This window comes from Erpetoichthys calabaricus, chromosome 10 (genome assembly GCF_900747795.2).
Source record: "Erpetoichthys calabaricus chromosome 10, fErpCal1.3, whole genome shotgun sequence".
In the NCBI taxonomy this organism is placed as follows: domain Eukaryota; kingdom Metazoa; phylum Chordata; class Cladistia; order Polypteriformes; family Polypteridae; genus Erpetoichthys; species Erpetoichthys calabaricus.
In genome coordinates this window covers 17,207,640-17,230,307 of record NC_041403.2, presented here as the reverse complement: position 1 = coordinate 17,230,307, position 22,668 = coordinate 17,207,640, and the positions used below count along the sequence as shown (strand labels likewise).

The following is a 22,668-nucleotide window of genomic DNA, read 5'->3' as shown; positions in this document are numbered from 1 at the left end:
GGGCGAGTAGAGTCAGGCGTGTGAAAAGACAAAGTAGAGAAAGTGAGAAACGGTCCGACAGGAGCATCTCAAGGAATAGGAACAATAATAAATAAAAAATAAACACACAATGCAACCCAACATTCATTTTTTTTTTTAAGGCTCTTTTTCACTTTTACCAGCCCGCTGCCTAACAGACATGAACTTAACTAAGCAGTCAAGATAAACAAATAACATCAGAAAGAGGAAAAAACTACAGGCCTCCTCCTCCTCTCTGACAGGTCTACACAATCACTCCGGTTCTGTTTAATCAGATGTAAAACAAAGCACAGCCTAACACAGGGGAAAAGGACAAGGGGGCTGCAGTGAGTTTAACCTCGCAAATTATGTTTGGCATCAGCGTCAGACAAATGAAACCCAGATGCTAGAAAGCCTGTTTAATAAAAGAACAGACGACTTGTGGATTTGGTCCTCATGTGCAGCTCAACAATCACATTTCATAAATTCTTTCTGACAAATGAAGCCAACGACAGAATAAGATTTCATTTGTCTTGCTTACTTAGTTATGACGCTCAACATCTGGGACAAAAAAAGTAACATGCTTTTAAGGGGAGATGACAGATAAATAAATAAACGGAGGCAGTGCATTTCTATCTTTTTAATGGCCTCTTTTTAATAACCATGAAAACATGAACAGAAAATAAAACAAATAGAATTTTACAAATGATCGATTATTAAATAAAGACCAGTAACGGCGCACTACATGATAATGTGCAGTGAACACACTTGACTTGAGCGTTCCTAGTGTTCCTCATCTTTCTCTGTATGTTTATCATTCGTGTGCTCAGAGGTAGATGTGCTTGCTGCTTCCTGAGCAGCTCTTCTTTATTCCATCCTAGTGGTCCGCTTCTTCTCATCTTTCGTCGGCATCTTGTCACGTTAAAACTGATTAAGTCGGTGTTTGTGTTGCAAATACTCAGTACGTTTTCCTTAATTTTACACTTAACCTGGCACTTGAATCTGCTTCAAGAATGATTTAAGATATGAAGAGGTAGGTGAAGTGATGGCGAAGGTGGTAAGGATGAGAACGGCGCCAGTACACATGCACCGCACGGCCGCCCTGCTGGTCACTGCCAAGAGTTGATTCTACAATAAAATAAAAATAAAAAGAGGAATAACCTTGAAGGTCAATCATCACCCCATAAGCGGATAGTAGACGTCACGTAGTATATGTGTACCAAATCTCAGGTCAATAATCCTGGACAGACAAACGAACAGCCATGGTAGCATATTATATAAGAAGATGGTGGAGCAATCTTGGTCAGTGCTGCAACGCTGTGTAAAATAACCAAACTGTAGACACAGAACTCAAAAAGATAAACCAATCAGCAAGTAAGACGGATTGTTTGAAAGCCAATAAAATACACTGCACTGTGTTTCCATCATGATGACCTGGTAGAGAAGGAGAATGCAGGCAGGGAAATGTCACAAAAGACACAGTCCAGCAACACTCGGGCAGAAGTGTGCATGAAACGTAAGCTGGCTATGATGAAGACGGTCTTCAAACCTGCATAAGGGGTAACCAGACAGGAAACTGAGCAATCATCTACAGATGACTAAAGGGGAGGCAACCAGGGGTCCAAAGATGCCTACCACTAATGGTAGAAAGAAAGAATGACACCACAGTTGAGTGGAATGAGGAGACGAAAAAGGGAATCCAAGTCCCAAACTGGCAGAACACATTCCTTTAACCCCTTAACCGCGCTCTGCCGGATATATCCAGCATCGTTGTTTTATTGCTAACGCCATACTGCCGGAATTATCCGGCACATTTGCCTATGGTTATATGAATGCCTGGCGCGTAGTATAACTGACGGTTTGGCGTGGGTATTATTACTACATTGTATTTCGACAACTCTGTGGTTGTTTTGGCTGGTTATGTGACGTGATTCGGAAGTGACAGCTGTGAATATGGCGAAACGTAAACGGACTTCAAGTGAGGCTTTGCAGGCGATTTTGGACAATTCTGATCATGATTGTAGCAGTTCTGAAGAAGATTTTAGCAACAATGATGAGCAGCAACGTGCGCTGCATAATACTGTGAATGAAGACGCATCGGATGACGGCGATGAGTGGGTGTATCCCCAGCATCTCAACTGGACTGCTGCCCGTGGTAAACTACCTTTTCTGCATCCGTTTGAGGCAACGTGTGGCTTTACTGTTGATGTAAACAATTACACTGCTGAGCAGTTTTATGAGCTGTTTGTGTCACCTGATTTGATCAGACATTTTGTTCATCAGACAAATCTGTATGCAGCACAGTTTATTGAGAAAAATCCCAATTTACCTCCACATTCCCGTGTTCGTGCTTGGGTAGACACTGATGAAAACGAAATGAAAAAATTCATTGGGATTTTGATGTTGATGGGAATAATCAGAAAACCAGATATTGAGATGTACTGGTCTACAGATCCTATGTATGCAACACATATTTTTGCAGGTATCATGAAACGTAACCGATTCTCTTTGCTGCTGAAATTCTTTCATTTGAATGACAACAGAAATGAGCCAGATAAGAAAGATCCAAACCGCGACCGCTTGTTCAAGCTACGTCCTTTGATTGATCATTTATTTGAAACATTTCAGTTGCCCTACATGCCAGGACCGTCAGTTGCAGTTGATGAAAGTTTATTGTTGTGGAAGGGCCGCTTACAGTTTCGACAGTATCTACCATCGAAAAGGGCACGGTTTGGTATCAAGATGTTTTGCTTAGCTGAGAATTCAGGTTACATTTATAGATTTCATGTATACACTGGCAAAGAGGATCCTATGAGAAGTATTTCAGCAGTGTTGCCAGATGAATGTAAGGACTTTGGACTTTCAGAGAAAATTGTTGTGTACCTTGCCCTACCACTATTGGACAATGGGTACACCATTTGGATGGTGTGGCAGGTGGCCGGGTGCGGCCCTCAATCAGCCGCCTATTTAAGGAGCCGCCACCCTGCAATCAAGGCTGGAGTCGGGTGAGGAGGTGGACGAGGTCTGAGGAGGCGGCAAGGAGAGGCCCTGAGTGTGTGTGTGCAGTGAAGAGACGGCTTGGAGGAGAAGCCAGGACTTTGGGAGACTGTTGGGGTTTGTTGGTGGCGGTGCACTTAGTGACTTATGTATAATAATAGTGTAAATAAACGTGTGGTGATGGACTGCAACATGTCTGCCTGTCTGTGTCCGGGCTGTACCCTTCTACAGTGGCGTGGTCGGCAGGATGCTGCACCTGGCACAAGGTGCGGACCTGCATATAGTGAATTGTCTGTGGAAGGCCCGGCACAGCAGGCGAACTCACCCACGTGCCACAGGGGCGGCGTGCACCGAACCCCGCAGAGAAATGTGGAGTCGCAGACCATGAGCGGTCTGCTTTCAGACTTTGTGTTTCAGGGGCAGCTTGGGAGCGCGGCGGCAGCTAGGAGAGCTGCCTGGAAGGAGATGCTGCAGCCGCAGAGCTGCCCAGAACCTCGCCCTCGAGTGTGGAATGAGGGTGAGGAGGCCGCAGACCGAAGGTCCCTCCTCGTAGCAGGCATGGGATTGGGCAGCGTGTCCTGTCCTCCCGCCAACGATTGGTCAGAGGCGGGAGCAGGGAATGTCCGTCTCGTGCCGAGAAGAAACCCGAGTGGGCAGCAAGGAAGTGTCCACAGAGAGCAGTCGGTGAGTGGAACTACTCGCGAGGTAAGCCCACCGCCGTCTGCTTCTCTCTCCTTGGCGGTGATATTACAGGAGCTGCAAGAACAACTGCGCCTTGTGCTGTCGCCGCCGGCCGAGTGATGTGCCCTCCGGGCGGAGACGCTGGACTCGGGAGGGATGGCAGTGGCGTCGGATCGAGAGCCGCAGGCAGAAGAGGATCGGCGCACTGCAGGAGCTCCTGGACGGAGAGACACAGCGGGGAAGGTAAGGGAGACTGACCCCGTTAAGCTCCGGACGCCAGCGAGGCTGGGTCTGCCCTCTTACAATGGGCAGATCCGAACCACTGTGGCGTCACAAAGTAAACGGAGGAAGTGGCTTGGGGAAGCCAGTCCCTCCGATAAGCGAGGACATGCTGCTGGGTGCGCGTGTCCCGCAAAGGGCCGTCCTCTGCGGAGGCAGAGGAGAATCCCGCAGCTGGAGAGGTGGAAACAGAGCGTGATCCCACTGGTGATTCCGTGGCGGGGAGCACAGACTGCTCGGGCTGGGAAGCCGAGAAAGGGAGCATCGGGGCGCCGATCGGGGCCGAGAGCGTAGGACGAGCCGAGGGGCTGCGTCAGGGCAACGCCTCCGCCCTTGTTTTTCTTTTGAGTTTACAGGATCGGGCCCTAGGCTACAGTGTGTTGGCTTGCCGCCGAGGGGTTCCCGTCCTCCCGGAATGGTTCGCTGGTCCCAGGAGGTCTCAGCTAGTGGGGGAGTAATGTGGCAGGTGGCCGGGTGCGGCCCTCAATCAGCCGCCGCCCTGCAATCAAGGCTGGAGTCGGGTGAGGAGGTGGACGAGGTCTGAGGAGGCGGCAAGGAGAGGCCCTGAGTGTGTGTGCAGTGAAGAGACGGCTTGGAGGAGAAGCCAGGACTTTGGGAGACTGTTGGGGTTTGTTGGTGGCGGTGCACTTAGTGACTTATGTATAATAATAGTGTAAATAAACGTGTGGTGATGGACTGCAACGTGTCTGCCTGTCTGTGTCCGGGCTGTACCCTTCTACAATGGATAACTGGTACTCCAGTTGTATGTGTTTGCCCATTTCTAGAACTTGCACAACATTTAGTGGTCAATACTGCTTGAATAAATGTAAAAAAGTAAAAAAACGAAAATTGTTCAGATTTCGCCTGGCGTGGGGAATATTTAGGGAGTTGGCGGTTAAAGGGTTAAAGAGGACAAGCAGCAGAAAGACAGCCCTGGAGATGTAATCCACTTACGGTCGATAACTTGAGAGTCGAGCAAGAACGGACACTGGGGGCTCTAGCCTGGTGCCCCTGTGGCAGACCTGGCGCTTATGAGTTGGTTGTACTTGGTGTTATTGTTTTTCACACCTTTGTTTAGTTCCATCACAACTATTTTTGTATATTTTTGGCACAACTTTGGGTGGAGCAGTTAGTATAATACTACACACTTTATTTGGCACAATATTTTATATATTATTATTATTTGGCACCACCTTTGCTCAGCATCTATGTAAAAGAAACGCAGAAAATAAACAAAACTAAACAGAATTAAATAATTGATATTAATTAAATTATATAATTAATATTCATTTAATTAATATGAACTAATATTTAATTAGATAATGAAATAAAACCTGTTGGATTTGAGGCGGTCTTCAACAAGAAAAATATGAACAAAGTTAGATAAAGAGCTATATAAACAGATAACTAAAGTTTGTGTCACATTACATTATTTTTCCTGTGATTTTCAATCACAGACTTCATTTACATAAGTCAAAGGCAGTCACGCTCGTTTCTGTGACAGCCAGTGACGTAGTGTGACATCTCCAGTGACTCAGTGTCCAGCTGTCCTGACCGCCAATATGCTTAGACAATCCCAGTGGGTCAGCCACTCTAGGCTGCAACTCGCCCCCAAAAGTTTAATTTTGTATTAAGTCATAGGGGCAGGCTGTGTGTAGGTGAGAGCTGGCAACCAATGAGCTCTCACCCTGAACTACAAGGCGTAGTACGCAATCCCGAGGAAAGTAGTAACGCAGGTGTTTTGGGCTGTGGAAACAAAAGAGGGGCTCATCAATATCGTGTCTCTGATTTATTGTATCACAAAAGAATTAAAAAAGGAAAAAAAAAACAGGGCAGAGGTCGCAGCAGTTTTCACCGTTCCTCTGAAACCTACACAAAGGAACCAGTGCTGTCAGAATGCAGCAAGCTCGCAGTGCAGGCCCTACAAAAAGTATTCACCACTGTGGCAAGTGGCCGGGGGTGGCAACCAGCTGGGATACCTGGAAGGACTGGAGGAGGAATTACGCCTCCTCCAGACCACGAGGGGGCGACCGCCCTGGTTGCTTTGGGGACCACAGGAACTGAGTTTGGAAGCTCAACCCTACAGGGGCCCGTGGTCACCGCCAGGGGGTGCCCCGATGCCTGTGGAGCTCTGACCCTCACCACTTCCAGGTGTGGAAGACAACCTGGAACACCCGGAGTGTTTCTGGGTGCGCAGCTGGTACTTCCGCCACATTGGGGAGTGCCGTCAGAAGCTAATCGGGAGTCACCTGGAGCACGTCCGGGTGATTATAAAAGGGGCCACCTCCCTCCATTCAGAGGCTGGAGTCGGGAGTGGAGAAAAATGGAGCTCTGGAGGAGTGGAAAAGAGGCGGCCTGAAGAGAGGAAGGGGCATTGTGAGGCCTGAGTTTTGGGGGTTGTGTGTGCACTGCTGTAAACAGTTGTATAATAAACGTGTTGTGGGTGATTTAAAACATGTCTGCCTGTCTGTGTCCGGGCCACCGTCCAGACCAGCCTTTGGAAGTTTTCACATTTTATTATGATACAAAATTGAATGACGTTGGATTTAATTTGCTTCATTTGACACTGATGAATAGAAGATGACACTCTAAAGTCAGAGTGAAAACACGTCTCTGCAGAAGTGTGTAAAATGTGAAACTACACTGAGAAGTTGCCACAGAGTCAGAGAACTTGTCCTCCTCTGTGATTTCTGGTTGTGTAATCCGACATCCTCAAAGAGACAAGAACCACAACTGCAGTCGTTAAGGCCCCTCCAGCTAGCAGCTGTGTAATGTGCCACCAGCTTTATAGACGTAGCAGTAGCTCAACAGTGGGATGTATTTGAAAGACACACCCAAGCTAACGTTCAGCAGGCTTTCATCTCTATTTATACCTCCTGCACAGTGACCAAACCTGCATGTGGTGCGGCCATATGCCATGCATCAAATAAAATGCCAGAGCTGACCTTCAAATGGCAAAGACTGCAGGCTGGCTAAGCTTTCAAAACACAGACACACACACACACACAGAATAGTATAAAAGAGTAGACAAATCTTTAGTAAAAGTAATCGGTAACACTGTGATGTCCCCTAATCACAGGTGCTGAAAATAAAACACAGCTAATGAAAAAGTCTGTCATGTGAGACTTCAAGAGAACTGTCAGCCACCCAAAATGCCTGGAAGAATTTCTGGACAAAGCAGATGGCAAGAGAGTGAGCTACAAGTACTGCACTGTAATCCCATTACCACTGTGAGGCACCGTGTGATGGTGGATTCTGTTAAGGATGCTATATGAAATAAAAACTGAGTGACTGAGAAGGAAATAAAGTGAAATTTTTGACAAGCTGTGGCAAAAGCTCAAGATGCCAAAAGGCAGGAGTTGTCAAGTAAGCTAGGGAATGAGAAAAAGAGATGAATGTGTTCAAGATATCACAAAGCAGATGGTAAGAGACAGACAGGAAGTAGTGGGAGTAAATTGTATGAAAAATGCTGAACGGAGCATTATGACTGACAGTAATGGAACCATACCTGCAAAATGTACAGTATACGGAGAAGTTGCTGAATGAGGAGAATGAATGAGAAAATGTTGCTACTTGTAAGAAAATGGTGGAAGTAAATATTGCCATAACGACGGCAGCACTGCAAGGAATTTGAATTGGTGAAGGTCATATCAATACACACTTAGCATTATTCATCTTTAGGCCCCCAGACAATCAAATTATTGCACTCACAGACATATTTACCAAGGCTAGTAGAGAAGATTCTTATTATCAAGATCACATAGCTTACGATTAATTATTAAATATATAAATCCTATTATGATCAGGCTGAAGGCTCTCCATACGGAGAGCACAAAAGTATTCAAGATGGGGAGACATGAAGCTGCAGCCCAAAGGAGAGAATCTGTAAATACTGAAGCTGCAGCAGCTCTAAACAGCCATGAGAACACTACTAATCATTTGTGAGGGATGGATATAATTGTGCTCATTGTAGAGTACTAATAGTGGCGCAGAGGAGTTTGGGTCTTATAAAGATAAGAATCTTTTAGGACAGCCAGTCAAGGCTGCTGAATGTGCATTACAGAAAGAGCTTGATAATCAGGTGAAAAGCACTAAACAGAAACAAGCCTACACAACTGAACGTATGGCTGGGGGAATGAAAAAAGAAAGAAAAACATATACCAAAGAGAAAGGTGCTGAATTATCATCACATTTTAGATCTGGAGAAATTCTATGAAAGACTTCAAAATAAACAGTCAAGTGGGCAATGAGAGAATGTAATTGTATGAGGAAGCAATGGAGCTTTACATGTCCTAAGCCAGCCGCTACTCTCATGGGGGTTATGACAAGAAACGTCTAGGAGGGACTGTGAGCTTTCATTTGAGGAGACTCTCATGCGGATGGCAAAAATGAAAAAATATACCATAGGAAGAGACGCGTTATAGCTGGTTTGGAAGTTATGGTGTTGAAAATGAATTTAGGAATGACCAAGGTGACAAAAGAAAATAAGAAGACAACAGGCATGCACGACAGTGTGTTACGCATACACTGTGTGTTGGGAGGGGAGTTCATGAAAGACATAGAGGTGAGTGGGATAGTCCACAGGTTGTAAGCATGTCCACTGCTCATCTTGAGACCGTAAGATGTGTGCCAGAGAGCAAACTGTAAAGAAATCAAAATGGACAAAATGTGTTTATGGAGAAAATAAAAATCTGTTGTTTACGTGACATATTGAAAATTATCAGGAAGGACATAAACAAGAACCCTGAAGACTGACAAAAGTAACATTTTAAATTGAAGTCAGGACTCTTGACCAATAATGATGGACAGAGGAAGGTCTTCAAGTGAAAAAGTTACTCCTGTGAGTCTTAAAGTTTTCTGTTTATGTCTGGGCCAATAATTCCAGAAGTAAATATTTTACAATATGTTAGTAAAAAAGCATTGGTTTTGCACGTTTTGAGCAAGCACCTGGTTAACAAACATGTTGACTATGCAACACGAGTGACGAGAAATTCCAATGACTGTTTATCACATCATGGCCACTACTGACTTTGTGTATGTCACAAACTTCTCTCTCTCTCCATTCTGCATGAAAACAGGAGATTAAGATTTTTTCTTGGCTTCTACTACACAGAACATGGAGTATTGAATGTAACTAAAGCATCGTTTTTGGGGGGAGTATTCCTTTAAAGCAGGGAAACCTTGTATTGAGTTGAAAGTTAAGAATTAGTATGGTGACATCAAGTAGTAATGGTGCGGACAAACATGCCAATTTATTAAATGGTCCTTTTTACAATTTGCATCTACTCAAAATAAATAAAATACATTACCCAAAGGCTGAGGGCTAGAAAGAAACATTTTACCATGGCCAATAACCATGGCTGAGATGTTGATTGGTAGAAATATCAAGAACAGCAGCTGTGCTTAGTCAGGATTGGTTCAAAGGCACAAAGCATGCACATGAAAGAAGTTGGCCCCTAAACCATGACGACCAATTGGTCCAAGGGGAACAGTGAGGAAGGAAGAGGCGAGCAGAAACATAGGGTGCACGAAGGAGGTGGTCATGTGCCCCCCTTTTCCAATGAGCCCATCCAGATCAAAGACCTGCCAGCTCAGAAGCTCAACACAAAACAGAAAAATGTCACCTGACCTACCCAGGCACATCGAGTGCTTAGAAATCTAGAAGGAAGAGCCGTCGTCCACATGCAGGTTGTACTGGTGTCACAGCCATTTTCTTTGCTTCTGCTTTTGACACATTAAGAACTGCAGTTTGTAGAATGACATTCTATATTGAGTGAATGAACTTTTGAACTTGTTTGACGTCGACTGCTTTCTAACAATCCATCTGGGGTCTAGAGCTAAGAGAATGAAGGTCATATTTTAACCAAAGATGCAGTCTACCCTAATTCATCCTAATGGTGACCACAAGTGGAGCTGCAGACTGCAGCTGCATCTTCATGACAGACTGGTGTGTGTGATGTGACAAAGAAAAAAAAGGTTTGGGATAATGAGGTCTACACAGAAGGTCTTAAAGGATCGGGTCATAGAGTAATTGGACCCTTCTGTGACAAAACAGCACTGGATGGATGATTCAAGCTTTTCATTTTTTCTCTCCTATTTGCAAATCCAGGAAGCATGGAAATTAATTTCTCTCTAAAGACAAAGTGGTCCAGCTACAATGCATTCTGGCTTCCTAGCAATAGTCACCAAATTTGCACCTTGTTCACGATTAACATGGTTCAAAAATAAAATGAGCGTGTGCTGCACACCACAATACAGTGTAGGGTGGTATTGAACAAGCAATGGACAATAATAAGCAACAAATTCAAGATAAAGGCAAATAAAACACATGCAGTTATAGAAGCAAGAGAACACTATTCAGCACATTAATCTTGTTTGTATAGATAATAGCTAAGTTGTCCTGTTACTTTATTTAGAAAGTTTTCAAGGTTCCTGCTTTAACTATGTGACTTTGCAATTTGTTCATCATTCTCATCGACAAAGGCTACCTGGCTTCCATAAAGATTTATTTCAGGGCTCCACATGCTCAACATGTCATTTTACAGTTAGTAATGACTAACATGGTAGTCCTAGGAGGTTTTGTTGAAAAACCCCAGCAGACATGGGGAGAAAGAGCAAACTCCACAAAGAACTTAATAAAGTTGGGGATTCAAGCCAGGACAGTGGAGCCAACAGCTGCACCACCATGCCACCAAAATAACTGACACAAATTGACAAAAGTACAACTAACTCAGTCTAGATAGAAGATGGACTACAAAAGCCACTGTTTGTTTCTTTTCATTTAAATAAAAAGAAAACTAATATAAGAGCTCTGGAAAAAAACAAAAACATTTACACGTGTACCACACGCACATTTTTTCTCCGAAAATTAGCATTAGAAAATCAGGTGCGTGTCATACACGAGGAATCTTCTGATTGGGCTCTCTCACTCTTGTTTTTTTGAATCAGTTTGGCGTCATCATTCAGCATGGATAATAGCAAGCATTTATTTTGAAAGCAGAGAAGATAGGAAATAGGGCAGCAGGTCTCAAGTACAGTGTTCCAGAGTCATGTGTTCGACATTGGCGACGGAAGAAAGAAAAACTTTCGTCATGCAACAAAAACAGAAAAGCATTTCACAGAAAACGTGCCCTAAACGCTTCCTATACAATCACAATGTGCTCCGTACACGGGACAAAACGTTTTTTGCAATTTTCTTTGTAAAAATTAGGGCGCGCGTCTTACACAAGTAAAAATGGTAAATACATATATACAGTATACACACACACACACATTATATATATATATATATATATATATACATACATTGTATCTATATAACTATATATCTATATGAGGCTCTGAGGCTAGAGATCTGTATTGGCAATCAGAAGGTTGCCAGTTTGAATCCCGTAAATGCCAATAGGGACTCTGCTCTGTTGGGCCCTTGAGCAAGGCCCTTAACCTGCAATTGATGAGCGCTTTGAGTAGTGAGAAAAGCACTATATAAATGCAAAGAATTATTATATTATATATCTCAATAAAAGTCAAGAGAAAAAATGATAAATGGGCATGCCATTGGAATTTCTGAGAAAAATGAATGACAGCATAGTTTTCAACTCATTTTCAAGCAGGAAATGCATGCAAATTCTGCCTTTAAGTAGGCAAAAAAATCCACACAGAATAATGATACATGGTTAAAATAAATACAACCACAAATATACTGAAAGAGTGCCATGAAAGTAAGGAGACCACTGTGTCGTCTTCACAAACCCCTTGCTATTCATCATGGCTTACTCTAAGTAATTGAATGTTACTTTATAGTTACGTTCACAATGGTTTGCTAGCAATGAAAGGCAATTTTTTTTGTATCCTCTACAGTATAAACCTTCATCCAAGTGATACAATCTGATCACCTCAATACTGCAAGGTAGGACACTAATTAAATAAAAGATCTGAGATGCTTGTGTAGCAGGGAAAATCTCCCAAATTAACAGCATGTTGGCTTCGCACTCACTGATTCCGCGGTCTTCATGGCTGTCATCATCTCTCTCATCACGCTCATTATCCAAGTTTGACATTCTCACAGATATTTCTGTAGTGAAGAAATAAGAAAACATTACCCTTGTGTATTAATACAACAATTCATAATAAATTACTTAAATTAAGCATGAAATTTCACTGCTTATTTCATACATGTAAATATTGTGTTATACATTGATTCCATGTATTTGCAATTAAAATCACAAAGGAATTTCAGTTCTGGGCAGTGGGATATTGAGGTTAGTGCTGGTTGGACTCGACTGAGGTGTCACTACAACAAGGTGATGGCGGGATGCACCTACATCAGCTCTATTAACAGATGTCAATACTCCAGGGAAAAGGGCAGAAAAAAGATGCTTGGCGTTAGTGCTGGGCGGTATACCGGTTCATACCGAAAACTGTTTTTTATTTTTTTTATGATATGGATTTTTCTTATACCGCAACACCGGTTTAAATTGCCTAAACGACGTTCGGAACGTGGCGCAGCGGGAAACTGTTCAAGTGGGGACCTTTTTCACTGCTACACCGCTAAACACATTTGTTGCACTAGGGCTCTTTTTTACTGCTACACCACCAAATAGTGGGCGGTAGCATAGGAATGCTGCATGGTGAAAATGGACAGAGAGCCTGGAGATACTTTAGTTTTAAAAGGTCAGATGTGTAAATACTGTTTCTATACTACTGGATAATACTGCAAGCCAAGTTGTACTTGTTTTATTTGTTTTCAATACAGTGTAATGTACCTGGGTACTGTGTAATAGTGTGACGACATGTTTTCAAACCCCGTCTTAAGTTATATAACACAAAGCATTTAATGTGCTAAGTGATTCTTAAACTGACGACTTCTTGCACTAAGAGGAGGCGCCGGCAGCGAACCCCGCACAGAATACATTCACTTCATGATCTTCCTTCTCTCTGAACATTTAGAATGCTAAAATAAATACTTCATATAATTTTCATGGTGAAATGCATTAAAGCATGCATTAATCATATGGGGGCACGGCGGTGTGCCTGCCTGCATTTGCATGTTTTTCTGGTGGGTTTACTCGGCGCTTCAGTTTCCTTTCAAAGTCATGTAGGATGTGGGGTTTTGTTGTGCTATATTGACCCTGCTAGTGTATGTTTAGCTTGTATTTATCCTTCGATGTGCTGGCGACTCGTTCAGAGATGGGCGCAACTCTGAATGGATGGCATAATTAAACATGTATAATGAAGATATTTTTAAAGCTCTGAACACTCCGTGGGCTAAGTTTATAACTAGTTTTAATTTCACAAAGACGTTTATCGTGTGGAGATTGGTTATGTGGAGAAAGAAAAAGGACGGATAGGAACTGGGGTTTTAGTACGTTAGATAGAGACAGCACGCGTGCAATAAAGAAAGCCCGCTCAGAAGAACATGCATTGAATTCTGTGTTCGTGTCTCCGACCACCAGATCACAAACCCAACATTTACACAATATTTAAGTTAAACCTGTGCGATAGCTATTCATACATCCAGTTTTTTGGAGCCTCGTCACACCTGTGATAAAGTTCTCTACACTGAACATAATAGTGCAACTATCAGTAATAATACTATTATTTATTTTATTGTTATTATTTATTAGTTTAAATATTATGCAGTTTAATGATGATAAAGTTGTTTAAAAAGTCACTTTAACGTGTCAGTGGACAGAGATTGTCAACATTAACAGAAAGTGTAGTTGGTTTACAAAAAATATTTACTATTTATTCCTTTTCTAAGACATATTCAGTGGAATACAACTTTTGACAAGCACTTCTGGATATTTTACTAAGTCTAAATGCCTCTTTGTATGGTTGAAAATATGTTGTCAAAATTATAGTTTAAGTTTTTGCAAAATTTGTTCAATAAAAAGGTTCTATATTTTGACTGCATCTGTCATGCAATGTGATACCTTCTCCATTAGTGCCATCCCCTTGAAAACTATCACTTTATGGGGCAATGCAAACCTGTATTAATACTCGTGTGCACATTAAAATGTTTTTTTTGTACAATGTACAATACTCTTGACAGTGGAATAGGTTATTCTTAGCCAGTAATTCCAGTGGAAAATGTGGTTAACATCCACTCATGCATGGGGAAAAAAATACCATTGAATACCGTGAAACCGGGATAATTTAGAAAAATACCGTGATATAGAATTTTGGTCATATCGCCCACCCCTACTTGGCGTAGCAATAACAGATTAAAATGATTCTCTGCTGATGTACCAACATCAATTTGATATGGAACATAAATGCTTGGAAGTAGTATTGGTTGAAATCTTGTTTATAGTTTTGTGTCTAATTCATTACAACACAACTCATAAAATTATTTAAAACAATCACTTACTATACCTAAATAACAATTAATAATTTGTTGGCCTCTGACTAGTCTCATAGTTTAAGATGGGACTTTTACGGTTATGAAGGATTATTTTCTCAAAGTATTGGCTGTGCTATGCAATTGTCAGAGAATGCCAAATACAACTGTGACACAAGACTAAACATTATGCTGGAAGCGGAAAAATGAATGGCAAAGAAGGAATTTAGTTCACTATGACTAAGACCACTATAGTGGCAAAATGGCCAATGCATGCAGTGCGAAGGAGACATCTAGTGGAAGAGTGTACACATAAAAGCACCAGTGTTCACATGTGTGCAGGCTCTTTTCAGTTACTAAGTAAACTTATCCTAAATTTGCAAACAACTGAGGGATGTGTGTTAATAAGACCAAGAGCTTTCTTACCTTGAGCAGCAAGTGGGGACATGTGCTGATGGCTTCTGCGATGGATTTGATGCCTGTATGCATAGACTGCAAGAACCAGAACCATTATACAGCCCATAATTCCACCTGCGACTGGTCCAACTGGGGCACTTTTAATCATGTTCAGAGTTATCACTTCATCGCCTGCACCAAACAAAACACAAGATTTAGGTGCTGTTCGTTATTGTTTGCAATGGTTATTACAAACTTAATATTATTTATTGCCAGATAGCAACAAGCCACTTTGGCAGTACTTGGAAAAGCAAATTAAAACAAATTTAAGACTGACTTTATCATTTTACTACAGAATGCACAAGCTCACCAATTTACATCAATACACAATGTCCTCCAAAAGTGTGTCCATTGTCCAGCCTGCTATGCTGGCATTTGTGTAGTCTTGAACTATAAGCTGTCAGCACTGCCATTGGGTTGAACAATTGTTGTAGTTGTGATAAATGCAAAAATGATTTAGATGAAAGAACAAGGTGCCACCACTGCTGGCACACCTTAGGTATTTTGTTGAAAATATGCATCACTGCTTAGGAGATAATGAAGCCAGGTTGGATACTGGCAGGAAGATCAAGTCTGCTTTGTTCAAACCTTCAGACAGATGAAAATAGTACAAAAACATGGCACAAAAAAAGAGAAAACAGCATTTCAATAGTCAGTCATGTCAGTCAGTCATTTCATTACTCATTTGTAAAACCTGGAATTAAAAAGGAAAAGGCAATGATAACAACTATAACTGTTGCAGTTATTTCACTTTACAATAGAGCTCTAACAAGAGAGGCTCCTTGCAAAAGATGTGCAGCTGTGTGTGTGTGTTTTTTGTATATTTCACAGCACACTCACAATAAGTAGCTGTAGTGTGTATTAACTCAAAAAGTTAGTTGTGGGTCGCTTTAATCGACTTTGAGCATACCAAGGACACCAATCAAGTCGTTCAACCTCACTTTCCATGTATTCCAAAATAAGGCACTAGAGTACTGTGACTGCAAGTCTCAAAATTTCACTTGAGCAGCCTTAAACAATACTCTCCAAAGGTACACGAAAAGGGCAAATAGGTGACACAAGAGGAAGCTGGCACTGAGGCTAAAAGTGTGTTTAAAATTGAATCGTAATGGCCTTGCCTCTCACTCATGTACTATGTCTATTTCACAAATACCTACATACACAAGAATTATTAATATTTTTAGAAAGTATTATAATTTATCCTTGTATCTATGTACAGTTCAGAGATGACACTTTGGATTTCACAAATTTGAATCTCACGAGTATATATCCCAAGCAGCATATAGCATAAAACTATACAACATACAGAAAATGAACACAGTTTGCAACATGTGGAAAAGAATGCAGTGAATGTGTAGAATACAATAAACACACACCAGAAACTGAAATTTGGATAACCTGTGAACAGAATACAAATTTAAATGCTGATGCAGATGTGTGTTTATAACCATGTTACTGCATTCATTTTCATACCACTTTTGGAGTGCTGACACAAGTGGCAATTCCACCACCTCCACTACTCAGCAAACTTTGGATACTTTTGGTATTTAACGTCACCAATTTTTAAACATGGCCAAGAAAATGTTACTTGGCCTAGAGAAACCTCAAGAGTAAAACTTAAAAGTTCTTGATACAGAAAAGCAAGGGAAATTAATTCCACATAAAGACAAATGTGTTTACTAAAAATACTGTGCACAAAGAAGTACTATCTTCTTAAATGTTATTTAGTTCAAGTATACTGTATGTGTATGTGTATATATATATATATATATATATATATATATATATATATATATATATATATATATATATATATACATACACACACACATACAACAAGCACATGAGCATACGAAGCGCATGTATTTATAGAAGAATGTAAGCATACAAGTTAATTATCCTTTTTTTTAATACTTCTTCAGTGCTAACAGCCACAAGTGCTGTACACCAGTCCAGTATTACAGCTTTCTTTCCACAGACTGCAGGACATACTGTTACAACTAGTATATACAGTCATGTTAAAAAGTTCTTACAGTTCTATGGTTTTACATATAAAGGACATAATAAAAACATCGGGTCCTTACCAGGTTCTAAAATTATTTAAATCTAATCTCTGGTGTAAAACAGCACACAATAGATTCCACCATTTCATTATTTATTTAACAAAAATGAAGACAAAGTGGAAGTCATGTGTAAAAAACTAAGTACAGCCCACGATTACAAGGGGTGTTCAATAATTTATCTACCTAAGAAAGAAAAGAGTTTTCAAAACATTTGTTTAATTTTTTTAATATAGTCCCCTGATAGCTCCATACACTTCATCCACTTTTCCTGCAGTGTCTTTCACCACTTTGGAAATGAATCTTCTGTTTGACCTTCAAATCAGGACATCACAGCTTGCTTTGTCTAATTCCACATGAAGCCTGAAAACCATGAGGACAGATTTAGATCATTTATGTTAGGCAGAATGCCCAGTGGGTGCTGGGTGGTCTTGTGGCCTGGGAACCCCTGAAGATTGATTTTTTTTTTCTTTTTTGTTTTTTCTGTCCTCCTGGCCATCGGACCTTCCTTTATTTTTTGTTTCTTACTATTGCCTAATCTTATTTTTATAAAGTTTTCTTTCTTCATATTGTAAAGCACTTTGAGCTACATCATTTGTATGAAAACGTGCTATAGAAATAAATGATGATGATGTTGTTCGTCACTTGAAAACTGCTGTCCTAGGACAGGAACTCAGGAAAAGGAAATAATCTTGGTATTTTCTGGTTTGGGATTATTCACTTTTATTTGTGAAAACTGTCTATTGGATTTCAAATTGTTAACTTTGGCTGGCCTTTTTAGGCAAAACCATTTGACTTCGCCATTTTTTATTGTTGGTTGTGCTTCTTTTCTGATTTAATAAATTATTTATTCATAAAAACATTTTGTTTCACATTGTCTCATCTAACCAGATGTTTTATCTTTTCTTGTCCTAGACAGGTATTTTTCTTATTTATTTTGAACATTTAAAGCCAGCTCACATTAAAAAGGGCACACAAGGGCTCCTGCCTGTGGTAGTTGGAGGGCTGACTACCAGGGGTAAGGCCATTTCTTGGCAGACCACTAAAGGTCTGAAGCTGTTCTCTGTTTGATGGGAACACTCACAGCCCTTTCTGCATGTTTGTGTCAGCAATAAACAAAAGCCAGAATAAGCAGGTCTAAGTAGGCGAGTGTGTGCACCCTGGCACCTTGTTCAGGGCTGACTCATATCTCGCCAACAGTACTGCCACAACTCTGAACTGGATAAATATGTTTGAGGGAAAAAGGGGTGTCATACTAAAAATGCCTTTGGCATACAGGAAGAAACTGGAGCACTCAAAGTAAACCTACAGAGAAAAAAAGATAAGGCAAAAACTCAGACTGAGAAGGTTTTGATTCAAATCTACGTTTCTGGGACTGTGAAGAAAAAAAAAACACAAACCACTATCAACTTCCATCCTAAACAAATAATGAGGCGGGAAAAAAAAGATTTTGAACAAAGAAAATAGAGCATGTAAACAACTGCAGTGAATCCACTAGCTCTGCTTTGTTGAAATATACTCCCCATCTTTACGTTTTATTTCAGCTTTGTGAGAGGTTACATGTTTTGAGTCTTTCCTTATTTTCTAAATTTTCACTTGATCTGAGCTTATGTATGTTGAATTTTCAGGTCAAACAATTCTATCAGTAAACATTTCAACATGTACATGCTACTGAGCACTAATTAGTGGTTGGCAAGGTCAGTGCATGAAGTAACAAACACAAAAATTGATGCCCTTTCTATAACCCAGGCTTGTATGCCTGCCTGTTTTTTTGGTACATGAGTACTCATTTTAAGTTTATTTAGCCCACCTGTTTGAAAACTGAGAAAAGGCTGCTCAAAGAAGACTCTGCATCTGTGCTTCTTTTCAGGTTTATGATGCACTGGAATCTAGTGACACAGTGCCAACCATCTTTTAAAATTGTGTCTCAGCTTCAACATCTTTGTCAAGCTGCTTCAATAGTTTGGACCAAACTGCTTACTGTAACTAAGTATAAAAAGAAAAACAAAGCAAAGCTTGTGCCCAAGGGTCAATGGGCCAACAGTGGAATAACATATATTACTTCTGGCCAGTACTTGGTTTTTATGTATTAAGATTCCCACACTTCTAGTTTTCTTTGTATAGCTGGAGCGAAAAATTTGACTGATCCAGTCTCTTTGCAATCAAAACTGGTCCTTACTTGTTAAGGCAGTCTCCTATAAAAATACTACCTGAACATTTAGATCTGTTCATCGAGGAAATACGTTTCTCTTTAGATCATGATTGAGACCTTTGACATTCCAGCTTACAAAGTTCACTGCTTGGTCAGAGGGACACTGCTTCTGAACATTTTAGGACATTTTGTAATCTTAAGTAGTGTGTTGTTGAATAAATTAGCTTTAGCCTTGATTTCATATTATTGCCAGGTACCACGACTATGAGGCCTATTGTTATGTGGGGCAGGGGGGAGAGAAGATGCAACTTGCGCTCTATTACCATCTTGTTTTTTTATACTATTTCATTTTCATGTACTCACCTTGAATAAAGTCTACAGTATTGTTGGTAAGTTACAAATATGCTTAACAGCCACCAATTTGACTATTTAATGTTATGTTTTGTCAAACACTTATTCACTGTCTTATGTTTATGTTAATGTTCCTTTATCTTGTGGTTTTGCATCATCACTTGTTGCGTTTCTGCGATTATGTAACTTTGTTAATATTGATTTCTTTAAATATTATTGAGCATTCATGTTTTCTAAACCTCCTTCAGAGATTCACTGAGTGAGTTAAGGACATGTAGTACTCTGACAGACTCAGAGAATTAAACCTGTTTAGTCTTGAGCAGAGGAGACAGTGTAGGGACCTAATCCAGGTCTTCAAACTTCATCAGTAAAGTAGAACCAGCAGAATTCTTTTAACTTAATGGTGAATCACGTACTCTATGACCTAGTAGAAGGGGAAGTGAATTTTGGTCTGAACGCCAGGAAGCACTTCTTCACGCAAAGAGTTGTAATCTGGAAAAAAAAAAAAAAAAAGACTACCGGGGCAAAGTAACTAAAGCAGAAGTCTTGACAACCTATATCTGGAAGAGATATTGAGGCAGCTTAGATATTAGCTAAACAAAAGTGACACAAATGGACTGAACAGTCTTGTCTTGTCTGCCAAATCTTTTAGGTTCCACCGACAATTTTTTTTGTTTTAATATATGTTAATTATCCCAGATAAATGGTAGTGATGTTGAGGAAAAAAAAATGTAATCTCATATTTTCATGGCGAATGGAGACTGCACATTTTCTGACCAAATGAGCATCTATGGAGTTCAGCATTGGACCACAGCAAACAGTATCAAAAACATCCATGGAAAAATCTAAAAGTTAGTCGTGACTTGATGTGTGGATTATCTGACATGAGTAACAATATAAAAAAGAAAATGAGTGGAATATTTCTTTAAACCCAAAACATTGTACTGCTGCTTGATATTTCCAGAAATTACATAAACTGAATAAGATTCTTCTTTATCCAATGTCTGGTTGTACTAGGTTTTCAGTATGTGGGCTGAAGTCGTATTAAAAATCCCACGTCCATGCATATGAAACAACTAGCAAAGTACCCGCGCTTTGCAGCGGAGAAGTAGTGTGTTAAAGAAGTTATGAAAAAGAAAAGGAAACATTTTAAAAATAACGTAACATGATTGTCAGTGAGGCAGGAGTCACCAGCAGGAAGACGTGAAGGAAGGCGAACAATAACAGGCTTGAAGCGGTGGAGTAAAGAAGAAGGGAGCAGTGAGCACAAGGAAGAGCTGAGGAAAGTAAGGAAGCGAGTGAGGAGGCACATGAGCACGGGATGTCGTTAAAGTATATAGGCAGGGAGCCAACCACGTGGTAGGTGCATGGAAAACAGCCGTGCGGAAAAAGGAAGGGGGACCGGGGGCGGCCCTTGTGCATCTCTGCCATGAAATAAATCCTCTGTTAACAGAAGTAAGGAATGAAACCGCCAAAAGGAGAGGTCAGTTCTGAAAGTTCCTTACGGCATAATGGTGAGAACCACCAAAAAGAAGACGTTATTTTTGAAAGTTTGTTATGAGGCACGGTGTGAAATAAAACATACTTAACATTTGTAAGTACAGTGTAAAGGATGAGCATGGGAAATCTGGGCTTCCTACATATATTGGGAGTCACAGAAATAGTGAGGACGGGTTTCCTCTATCTATAAATACAGTTTCGGGGGTACACCTGTTTCCCCCCTTGCAATAGGACATGAAACATACCTAACTTTTGTAAGTGCACTGCAAGGAATGAGCATGTGAAATTCAGCTTCCCACCAATATGGAAAGTGGTAGAATTAGTGAGGAGTCAGTGAGGTCTTTGCCTTTTATATGTATAGGTATGTAAGACACTCCTTACCTAACATACCCATGTCATCCACGTATGGGCTCTTTGCTCCCACAATTCCACCAAAACACTCTTTTTGAAGAGCACAGTAAGGCTTGTCGAGATGTGTCTTACTGTCACTGTCCACCATGCACCACTCACAGTCCAGAACTCCAAAACAGTCCCTGCAATAAAATATTGCCAATAAAACACAAATGTACAGGAATAATAATGTAAACATTTACCAGTAAATACAAACTGACTTGGGACTGTATAAAACAATCTTCAGTATACAGTGCTCACTGCTTAATCCAAATTCAGGGATGCATTACATAAGTCATTCTTTGTGCATACTCAAGTACTCACCCACACACACCCTTATTAGTCAACAGATACTCCAAGCTAACCCAACAAGTATACATTTCATATGCACAAGGAAAACAGCCATTTTTTTCCCCGTTGTCCAAGAACGAGAAAGGGCACATGAGGATTTGAGTGTGGTGAGGAAGCAGTCCTAATCATTGCACCACCACGCAGTCCAAAATGAATGATTATTTAGATTCTTTACAACACAGTCCCGAATAATGAAACAAGACAAAGTACAGAAAATCATTTTTTCCTCTTTCCAATTTAGGTAAAGAAATTTCAGAAATCAAAAGGGAACTTTATATGCTGTTAAAACAGCACTGAGTTCAAGCTACTGCATCCATGATCCTCAAGTGTTGGTCAAGGACTGAGTGATCCACACAGCGAGGTCTGCTTTATGCCTATCCTCATGACTGTGTTATTGTCAAAATTACAAGCATAATGAAAACTTCTCTCTCTCTCAAGACAAGCACTATATTACCAGAAATTAACTTTGCCCTGAAGACTTAAAGTCATGCTAAAAATTTGCTTTCCCTTGTTGCCTCTAGACCATTACCATGTCCTTTATATGTTAAACTTTTAAGCATGTGCAGGTTTTTGGGGTTAAAATGACTAAGGCACTGGACTGTAAACCAGAAATTGGGAAGTTTAATCCCCATTAGTGAATTAATTGCTGTTTGACAATGGGACGATCAAAAATATGGTGGCCAGGGTTTAAAAAAAAAAAAAAAAATCATGAAAGTATAGCTATCAGTTGTGAACGATAAAACATTGCATATATCTACATACTAACTAAATCTAGAGTGGTTTTTATTTTTAACCATTGATGGACACAGTTTGTATGATGATATTTTCAGGTCTCTAAGTAATGCAACACTGAGAACAGCTTTAATAATACTTTTATTTTTTGTTAAATATCAAAGTATCACATACCTGGGTGCTCTCTTTAATTTACTAATATTACCCTTTTACCACATTATCATCTCTTTACTTCTGTTGATGGATTATGTCATAGGGCAAATGTTAAGACTTACTAACATAACAAACTTGTAATAATACATAACATTTATTTCTATTGCTTTTTGTTAAGTAAAATGATCAAAAGTTTTGTGCCATGTTCTCTATTGCCTTTTGCAGCT

The 22,668-nt window shown here is 40.4% G+C and overlaps 1 protein-coding gene across 1 annotated transcript in view; it reads right to left on the bottom strand.

The window, feature by feature from the left end:
* cachd1 (cache domain containing 1) overlaps window positions 1-22,668 on the bottom strand; it is a 296,821-nt gene that overhangs the window by 9,772 nt on the left and 264,381 nt on the right. Inside the window, exons 23-25 of the mRNA XM_028810950.2 lie at window positions 21,197-21,348; window positions 14,723-14,884; window positions 11,951-12,028 (exon numbers count right to left, since the gene is read on the bottom strand). Coding sequence (XP_028666783.1) covers window positions 11,951-12,028; window positions 14,723-14,884; window positions 21,197-21,348 — 392 coding nt within the window. The remainder of the gene's footprint in view (window positions 1-11,950; window positions 12,029-14,722; window positions 14,885-21,196; window positions 21,349-22,668) is intronic.